This window comes from Microtus ochrogaster, chromosome 22, assembly GCF_000317375.1.
Source record: "Microtus ochrogaster isolate Prairie Vole_2 chromosome 22, MicOch1.0, whole genome shotgun sequence".
Lineage (NCBI taxonomy): Eukaryota > Metazoa > Chordata > Mammalia > Rodentia > Cricetidae > Microtus > Microtus ochrogaster.
Window position 1 is genome coordinate 34,709,776 of NC_022023.1, and position 10,699 is coordinate 34,720,474.

Consider the following 10,699-nt stretch of genomic DNA (forward strand, 5'->3'; position numbering starts at 1 on the left):
AGGGGAAGTGCCTACTAGTTAGTGCAGGGACGACTTTGTAGTCCAGGCGCGTGTTCTGCTGCAATGCTAATATCTGCATGCCTTGCGTGCCTGGGGCAGTTCTGTGCCTGGGTGGAAGTCACGGCTGGGAACCACTGTGCTGAGTTTCTTCACCATAAGGAGTCCCTAAGGGGCTGCTCCTGCCACTCAAGCCACACTAGCCAATTAGGGCTCCCAAGCGTACTGCTCTTCAGAATAAGGGCGGGCACTTCCGGCCCGCCGTGCAGCAGGCTCTGCTTCACCTCCCGGGCTGAGGGAGACATTCGTTCCCTTTGTAGAGCTGTGGCCCGCTTTCGGGAGCTGTGGGGAGAGCGGGGCGAGCTCAGAGTCCGCCATGGTGAGCGAGGGCCGCCGCCCCCCGTGAGGAAGAGCCGGTGTGGGGTCCTCCCGGGGCTGTGGCAGACAACGGCTGGCCGCGCGCCCCGTGAGGTCCGCGATTTCCCCGGGGTCAACGCTGTCCTCTGTGGGGTCCTGCGGCCTCCGAATGACACCCGTGCGGGCTGCGGCTGCGGCTGCGCAGAACACAGAGCTGAGGGTGTGTGTGGGGTGACTGTGAGCCTGTCTTTATTGATGACTAGCTCCTTGTGAGGCTTTCATTGTCTACTGGGAGGCAGACTTGCTAACTCGCAGAGCCCTGGTCCTCTAGCGTCTTCTAGAAGTTCTGCACTTGGCACTGAACATTCAGGTGTAGGATCCGTCTGCAGTTAGTTCTGTGCAGGGTGTAAAGTCTGTGTAATGAACACATCTGCGTGGAGATGACAGGGCGGTCCTGTCACCTGTGTTAGGCCCCACTTACTGGGTTTCCTGACCGTAAGTGTCAAAATTGACTATATTAATTATGTTTCTGTGTCAAAGTTTGCTCTCATGTTCTGTTGATCTCTTTGTTCTTTTCCACACTTAAGTCATTGTTGTGTGAGACGTTTTGAATCAGAGTGTGTTACTGAGTGTGCTATTTACTCAGTGTTGTGTTGATCATTTTTTTCGTTCATGATGTCTTTTGAAAGCAGTTTTCTGTTACTGATAGGAAAAAATCTTAGACGTTTTATTGGACTGTTGCTGAATCTATAGCTTAAATTCTGTACTGAAATAATATTTAATCTTTTTGTCTTACAATCCTTTGAATCTCTTAATTACAAATTTATAGTTTTTGCTACAGAGATTTGTTACATTTCTGGTTTATTTCTGACTTATAAGAGATAAAATGATACTTTTAATTTTCCTATATTATTTTATTTCATATGTATGAGTGATTTGTTTGCATATGTGTATGTTTACCGTGTGTGTTTGGTGTCTACAGAAGACAGCAGGAGGCATCAGATCCCCTGCAGCAGCATCTAGGGATGATTGTGTGCACCATGTTAGTGCTGGGAACCAAACCCAGGACTTCTACAAGAAAAAAGTGTTGGTAACTCCTGCTGAGTCATCTCTCCAATCCTGAACTTGACAGATGTTTTTTTTATTTTTATTTTACTTTATCTTTTTTTTAGGTTTTTATTTTTTGAGATGGGGTTTCTCTGTGTAGCTTCTGGAGCCTGACTGTAGACCAGACTGGCCTCAAACTCACAAAGATCTGCCTGCCTCTGCCTCCCAAATGTGGGATTAAAGGCATGTGTATGCATCCATAAGTATATGCTGAAAAGCAAGTGTTAAGAGAGTTGAGATTTGATTAACACTCTGTCATTGGTGTTTGGGATATGACTCAGGAGGTATCCAGGTTAGATTTGTTCAACTTGACACAAGCTAGAATCACTCTGGTCTGTAGGCAAATCTATAAGGTATATGTATTCTTGATTAGTGCTTGATGTAATAGGGTCCATTTCATAGGGTGGTTGGTGCCACCCAGCGCAGGTGATTCCAAGTTACCTAAGGAAGCAAACTGAGCAGGCCATGATAACAGGAGTGGAGTCAGCAGCATTTCTCCAGTTGTGGTGTATATGAGCTAGCAGATCTGTTCCTGGACAGATCCTCTTTGTGTGTTAGGTAGATCTGGAGACTTGTAATTACTGAAGAAACTTTTTTCTCTGGTAATTCTCTAAGTGTGTGGCATGATTTCTCATTGTCATGGCACATTAATTCTAGAACAATTGCACCTTGAAGCTTTCAGAAAATTATTTTGCGTCAAGGTTTGTTATGTTGACATTCTTTTCCTAGATCCCTCAGTGTTTAGGCTCCCTGACAGTGACCCTGCTGTTCTCCTGACTCAACCTCTTCAATGGTTGATGAAAGGTTTGTAGGAGCACAAAGTTCTTAAAGACTCCACTTGAGTCATAGAGTAGGCTGTCCTTTATACTAGAAGGAAAATGATTTGTGTGTGAAACAGCTACTCCATTGAGATTAGAATAGAAGGAATAATTTATTGTATATACTGCAGGGGAAAAAAAGACTAGGCCATAGCTAGATTAGAGGTTGTTTAAGTCATTGACCCACAGGTGTCTCTGTTATAAAGAAGGATCTGATTGGGCAGGGTGAGTTCTGTGTACTTTCCCAGTATGCATTAATTCATACTATATAAATGAAAGGAAACCAAATTGGTATGTGATAATTTGGGGAGGTTAACTTGAGCCACTGAAATTTCCAGGTGGGAAACTCTCTCATATTGGTAAGTGCAAACCTGGTTGACCCATTCAGTCAGGAGACAAGATTGAGACACAAGGCGTTTTGCTGTGGCTTATGTTTCAGCCTTCACCTCAGCAACTAACATTTTACACAGGGCAGGGTCATACACTGTCTTATAAATGTGGACTTGAGTTTGTACAGGATTATGAGTATAGATCTATTTGCATTCTTTACCTGCACACATCCAGTTTGACCGGCACTATTTGTTGAAGATACTGTCTTTATTCCAGGATGAATTTCTGCTTCTTTATAAAACAACAAACAAACAAAAAAACCCAGGTGTCTGTAGGAGTGTGGGTTCATTCTGGGACATCAACTTCATTGATCATTGTTTCTGATACTATGTATGATTTTAATTAATTTGTTAATTAATTAATTTATTTTTACTATACCTCTATAGTACAACATGCAATTTGGAATAGTGAGACCTCCACAGTTCTTTTGTGGTTCAAATTGTTTTTATTATCCTGGGCATTTTCTTTTTCTCATTCAAAGCTGAGAATTTTCCTTTCATAGTATGTAAACAATTGTGTTGGGATTTTGATGGGACTGATATTACATGTGTAGATTACTTTTAGTAAGATTGCCATTTTTGCTATGGAGATCTTTTCATCTTCTCATAACTTTTCAGTTCTTTCTGCAGGGCCTTGAAGTTTTATTATAAAGTCTTTCACTTGCTTAGAGTTACCCCAAGATATTTTATATAATTTGAGCAATTTTGAATGGTGTTATTTTCCTGTTTTCTTGCTCAGTTCTTTTGTCATTTGTACATATGAGAGCTGCTGATTTGTGAGGTAATTGTATATCCAGCTACTTTGCTGAATGTGTTTATTAGCTGTAGAAATTCTTCTGTAAATTTTTTTGGAGGGTCATTTACATCACCTGCAAATAAAAATACTTTCATTTCTTTTTTTTCCATTTTATTTCCTTGATCTCATTCATTTGTCTTACTGCTCTAGTTAAGACTTCCATATCTATATTGAACAGATATGGTGTGACTGGACAGCTTTGTCTTGTTCCTGAGTTTAGGCAAATAACTTTGAGTTTCTCTTCATTTAATTTGGTGTTGAATGTAGGCATGCTGGAAATTGCCTTTATTTTGTTTACGTATGTTCCCTGTATCCCTCATCTCTGTAGGACTTTTATCATGAAGAGTTGTTTGATTTTTGTCAAAGGCCTTTTCTGCATCTAATAAGATGATCTTAATTTTTTTCTTTCTGTTTATTTATATGGTGGTTACTTCTCTTAATTTTTGTATGCCGACCATTTCTGAATTTAGATGAAACCTACTTGATCATGGGTGGATGATCATTTGATCTTTTTGATGTGTTCTTAGATTTGATTTGTGAGTATTTTATTGACAAGCTTTGCATCTATGTTCATAAGGGAAGCTGGTCTGTAATTCTCTTTCCTTGTTGGGTATTCATTTATGTGGTTTGGGTTGAGGGTAACTGTCCTCATAAAATGAGTTTGGCAGTGTTCCTTCTATATCCTTGTTCTTTTCCTTCTTTTATTATTTATTTGTTTATTTATTTATTTTGACTTTTTGAGACAGTGTTTTGCTATGCAACAGCTCTGGCTGTCAGGGAACTAGCTTTTGTTTAGTAGGCTGACTTTGAACTCTGAGATATCTACCTGCTTCTGCAAGTGCTGGGATTGAAGGCATAGGTCACCACTGCCTAGCTATTTTTCTGTTTCTATTTTGTGGAGTAATTTGAGTAGTATTAGCATTAACTCTTCTTTGAAAGTCTGGTAGAATTTTGCACTAAAATCATCTGGTCCTGGGCTTTTTTTTTTTTTTGGTTGGGAGGCTTTTGATGATTGTTTTTAATTTCCTTAGGGGTTATATGTCTATTTAAGTTGTTTATCTAATCATTTAATTTTAGCAAGTGATGCCTATCAAGAAAATTATCAATTTGTCTTAGATTTCCAATTTGACTGAGAAAATTTTCAAGTATGTCCTTATGATCCTCTGGGTTTCTTCAGTGTCTGTTATGTCCTCCACTGCTGATATTAAAAGTGCATGTCATTATGTCTAGCCCCATTGTTTAGTATAAAAGTGTCACTACCTAGAGGATGTAGCTTGGTAGGGAAAAATGCAAGGCTACCCAGCTATTTATTGACCTTGAGGCCAACCTGGACTAGTTGAGACCTGTTTCCCCAAAACAAAAACAACTGTGGATGGTGGTGCACAAATGTAATACTAGGACTCAGGAGGCAGAGGCAGAAGAATGCAAATAAGTTCAACCTAGTGTTAGCATGTGGTTCCAGATCAATCCTGACCTTGTCCCCAACAACAAAATAATGCATGATGTCATAATCTGTGAAAAAAGAATACAAGTGAACTTTCAAATGTGTGTAATATTTAAGCCACCAAACATGAAAACCAAGGTGCGGGGGATGTAGGGGAGGGGTACCTCAGTTGCCCTAGCATATAAAAAGCTCTGTGTCCAATTTTAGCACTTCACAAAAACATATTACATGAGATAGAATCCTTCAATATAGTCCCTGATCTCCTGTATTTCCCTGTATAGCCCATACTAGTCTGACTGCTTGAATAACAGGCATGTAACACTTAATTAGCTTGATATATTGTTTAAAAGTCTCTTGAAGAGTTTGGGTAAAGATTGCCTAATCAAACAGAAGTAGTAACAGCAGAATGCATTTATCATCCTCTAGCCCCAGGAATTAAATCCAACATGACATAGACTCTGGGATCTCCTCTCTGTTCTCCCCCCACTTCAGGGGGTCACTCATCCGGGATTCCATTTAATCCAGTTTAGGTGACTAATCAGTGTCTGGATAGTTTTATTCCAAAGCTGTAGTCATCTGAGTAGAGGGAGCCTCAATTGAGATAATGCCTCCATAAGATCAGGTTGTACATAAGCAAATATAGGGTATTTTCTTAATTCATGATTAATGGGAAGGGCCAGCCCATTATGGGTGTGCCATCCCTGAATTGGTGGTCCTGGGTTCATTAAGAAAGCAATCTAAGCAAGCCACGAGGAACAAGCCAGTAAGTGGCACCCTCTATAGTGTCTGCATCAGCTCCTGGCTCAGGTTCCTGCCCTGCTTCAGTTCCTGTCTAGACTTTTCTCAATGATGGACAGTGATATGAAGGTGTAAGTCAAATAAACCCTTTCTTACCCAAGTTTCTTTTGGTCATTGTGTTTAATACAACTATAGAAATCCTAAGATAATCAGATACCCCTCTTTTGCAAAAATAAATAAATAAAACAAAACCTCTTTGCTGTCCTGATCTGTTTTTTCACTAACTATCCACACAGTAGCAGCACATTCAGCCTCATAGTCATATTCATAAGCAATCAGTCTAAGTCCTGTGTTCTGGTATGCACTACTTCAACATTTCTTGACCTGGCATGGTCACACAGGCCTGAAATGCCAATAATTGGCACACTGAGGCAGGAAGATCATGAGGTTGAAAATATATTGGCTATATGGCCAAGGATAGTATCAAGAATAAATGAATGAGTACATATTTGATGAATTTGACTTTTGGTGGATTGTTGTGGCATTCTTGCATTGTGTGACCTTGAACAAGCTATCTGCCCCTGTAGGTTTACTCTGCCCTTTGTAGATAACCAGAACAGTTACCCTCAGGGGAATGGAGCTTTGAGAATATTCAGGTACTGTGGACATTAGCACCATATTGGGAATCTGATCACGTGGACCAAATCCAATTTCTCTTCCCTGCCTTGAACAGAAACCATGACTCTGTGTCATATCCTGGAAGAGTGTGTTGAAAGGAACAGGGACCACTTGTTGGTTCCTGGCTGCCTGGCTAGCTTAGACCCGAAATAATCACATAGGAACTGTATTATTATAAATCACTGCTTGGCCCATTAGCTCTAGTTTATTGGCTAACTCTTACATAATGATTTAACCCACTTCTATTAATCTGTGTATCACCACGTGGCAGTGGCTTACTGGCAAAGTTTTGGCATGTTTGACTCTGGAGATGGCTCCATTGCTTCTCTCTGATTCCTTCCCTCATTTTCCTAGCATTCAGCCTAGCTTTCCCTGCCTACCTAAGTTCTGCCTTGCTAAAGGTCCAAAGCAGTTTCTTTATTCATTAATGATAATCACAGCACACAGAGGGGAATCCCATATCACCTTCCTTTTTCTGTTTAAATAAAAAGGTTTTAACTTTAACATAGTAAAATTACATATAAAAAACTGTTACCAAGCAAGAATTACAGTTACACTATATCTACTTTATCTTTTATCATAATTAAGGAGAACTATAACTATAAATTCTTCAACTCCATTAAAGACTCTAGAAGGATATAATATTACCTAAGTAAACAGGAAATACATTGTAAACAACTTCCAAAACTCTAGAATTGACAGAGACATCTCACTACCTGGACAGTCACCCAAAGTTCCTTTCTACTGTTGGAGCATCCGTCTTCAGCCTACAGGCCTATAGTATGGAGCAGACTTTTCCATTAAGCAGGAAATTTTAAAGACAGTTCTACCTCTATTGGTAGTTTGTCAGTCATTTTCTTCTGTGTCCTGAAGAATGTCTGGCAGATTCTTTCATGAAGCAGGAACCCTGAAGGATGGTCTCACCTTTAGACAACTTCAGCAGTCATTTTTCTGTGGGTCCTGCATGTTTAGTTCATACAGCTATCCAAGCAAGAGCAGTTTTTTGCCCAAATGGCTAACCAACTCCATAAGGAGCCTCTTTGATGCCCATCTTCCTCTTGAAGTAGTTTTTGCTGCCAGGAACAGGTGTGTCTCATGGTCATGAAAAGTCTTAAGTTTTTAAACATTTTAAATGCCATATTCTGAAGGTTTCTGAAAGATTTGAAGAATACCCATCTAACTGAAATATATGTCTATACATCTAGGAAATCTAACTAACATGACTACAAGCTTGACTATTATAGATGATTATCTATTAACCTATATTTTAAATTATACATTACATTTTAAAATAAGCTTCACAAACACGATACCTTAATCAAGAGCAGAAATATACATATAATAAAATTGACCTTAAATTTGTATCAATAAACCAAGATCTGTACCAATGCAAATTATTCATATGTATATCATATCCCCCTTTAAATGTATACAAACATTTATAGACAATATTTGGGAATATAGGTGTAGTTTTCTCAATACTGCTTTCTGCTGATTGTTGGATATAGTCATTTTTATGGGTGTTCATGGTGACCTTTGTGGGTTCTTTTTCCATCAAACCACACTGGTCTGAATCTAGCATCCAGGCAAGAGAGACAAGGGAAAGTGAGCAGAGAGCATGAACCTTTTTGGTACCCAAGACCACACCCTTCCTGGTCCAGCCTTTCAAATGGCATTGACTGCCATTTAAATAAGAGTTCCAAACCAATACAAAACTATATATAATATGAACAGATATCAAGTATAAAAATTCAAATTACAACCAGCATATACAACATTAAGCAAGAAGCATATGCTGTTTCAATAATTATCCTATCCTAAGGAGTCTAAGCCTTGTATTAGAAATGGCTTTGCTAAGTCATGAGAGAAAAGCAAGTATGACTATCTAGTCTTCCTCCCCACCAAAAACCTGAGAAGGGAAATAATATTACCTAAGGGCAATAATATTACAGGAAGTACAATCAAGCAGCTTCCAAAATGTGCAATAAATAACAGAGACAACTGGCTGCCTGGGCAGTCACCCAAAGTCTCATTTGCAATGCTGGAGCAACCAACTTGGGCTAAGGCCTAGAATAACTGACAGCCCATTTTTTAGAGGTAGGAAAATTTTCAAAACTGTCTTACCCTGTCTTGGAAAGGTTTGATAGTCTTTTTCTTGTATCCTGCTTGTCCTGTCTGGACACCATGCATTTTATCAGTGGTCAAGACATAGGCAGTTCCTTACCTAAAGGCCAGTTTTATCAAAAAGAAAACAAGCTCCAAGTGGAGTGTCTTTGGTGCCCAACATTCTCTTGGGAATACATCTATGCTGCCAGGAGCAATTGTGTCTCACATCAGCAGAGCCCTAAATTATTTAAATGCCATATTCTATAGCTCTTTGAAGTGGTTGAAGATTACCTATCTATGCAGAATACAATCTCTATGTATCTAAAGAACCTGATTAGTATTACTAATCAGTATGGCAAACATGGATAACTTTTTGACCTATAATACTTAATACATGTATAGCTTAAAACTAAGACTTCATATTAGAATATTAAACAGTATTTAAACAACTGTGCAGCAAATGAGGACAATGACCTCAAGATGTAAACAAGGTATAAGTATCTTGATCAGAGGTAGAAATGTATAGTGCAATATGATAAATATATCCTAAAATTGTATTAATATTCAAAATGTCTTAAACAGATAGAAACTTGCATGCATACGATATGAAAAAAATAACTGAATAAGTGTACAAATACTAAGAAATAGGAGCATATTCAATATAGCAAATATAATTTGAATTTGTATCAATATACAAGAATCTATACCAATGTAAACTGTCTATAAATAATAGTTCAAAATTATTTATGATACACTATTATTATTGTTAGTGAGTTCACACTAATCTACCTATTATCTTTTCCAATTTTCTTGTTTTTTTTTAAAGTGAGTTCCCTAAGCCTAAAAATACTTTCATCCTAATCCCCAATACTATACCAATAATAATCAACCCCTTTTTGATGTCCCTAACCCTGAGGACAAACTTTGTTGGGAGAAGGGCCATCATTTCTAGAATTACACCCAGCTGTCATGTGGGCAATGTTCTTTCTATGGGATCCTGTAAAACTAAAACGATGGTTAAGTTTCAAGATTATTGTCTGATTTAAGTGCAGATAATCTCTGGGTAGTCAATAGGGTTTTTCTAAAGTTCTTATTTGGAGTTCTGGCCAGAAAATTGTAGGAAGGTACACCATTTCAGCTAACCAAGTTGGAACCATCTTGAGCAGCTGGTACCCCAAACCAGTCTTATAGTGGCACTATCAGCATAATGACATCATATCCACCAGGTGGAGTCATTGTTATGGGGCCCCAGTTTCTTCCTGGAAACTTCAAAGATTACTGCAGGAAAATTTATTGTTTATTGCAGAAAATGTAAACATTTTTTATATAGACATATATTCAACAAAAGTTACAACAGAGACAAAAATAGGTATTGAGGAAAGTAAAATTTTCCCTAAATTTTTTCTTCTTTCTGTCCTATACCAGCTGGCTCCTGACATAAGACAGAAACTCTGAATTTTTCTTTTTACAACATGCTTGGATTTAGAGGATAGCCATTGTCCAACTCCAAAGACAGCTTTGATTTTTAAGTGAGTCTATTATTTTACTGGGTAGTGTTTGTGCATGTATGTATGTACGTACATACAGATAATGAAATTTTACCCTGTAGATGACCTGTCCTCCTAAATCATATTTCTCTTTTCTCGGAGATCCTTTCTGAATAGTTATTTTTTTTCTTTAGGCATCCAAATGTTCAGGGTGTCTTGACATTTTGATGATCAGCATTTTCCTGCAAAGACAAGAACAAAACCCTGACCCAACCCTTATTAGGTTTTCTTACCACCTGTATGATTGCCACCTCTGTGGATGAGCTGTCATTTCTCTTTCTCAAGAGATTTCTCCTATTAAAATCAAATCTTTATTAATATTGATGGTATCCATAGATTTTCTTCTGTGGAAACAAGAGTGAAACCTCTTCCTGGTTTCCATACTGAGGTCAACACATCCTTGATTTAATTCAGAAATCTTTTCTATTATCCAATGTCTCTCTGATGTCATAGTTCCTTTCTCAATAGCCTTAAGAAAATTTAAGTTTAATAGATCATTATGAAATCTATTCTTGTGGATATTTTCATCCCTGTTTGTTTAGCATATCTTTTTTATTTATTTATTTAAGATTTCTGCCTCCTCCCTGAAACCGCCTCCCATTTCCCTCTCCCTCTCCCAATCAAGCCCCCCTCCCTCGTCAGCCCAAAGAGCAATCAGGGTTCCCTGCCCTGTGGGAAGTCCAAGGACCACCCACCTCCATCCAGGTCTAGTAAGGTGAGCA

At 38.5% G+C, this 10,699-nt stretch overlaps 1 protein-coding gene across 3 annotated transcripts in view; it reads left to right on the forward strand.

Moving 5' to 3' along the window:
• Nucleotides 1-266: 266 nt before the first annotated feature.
• Nucleotides 267-10,699, forward strand: part of LOC106144053 (zinc finger protein OZF-like) — a 40,202-nt gene continuing 29,769 nt past the window's right edge. The window contains exon 1 of one of the 3 annotated variants that reach the window (XM_013350257.2): nucleotides 267-376. In XM_013350257.2, coding sequence (XP_013205711.1) covers nucleotides 374-376 — 3 coding nt within the window. In that variant the 5' untranslated portion in view covers nucleotides 267-373. Of the gene's footprint in view, nucleotides 377-397; nucleotides 850-10,699 lie in introns of those variants that run through there. The other 2 variants (XM_026784322.1, XM_026784323.1) reach the window with 2 other exon arrangements.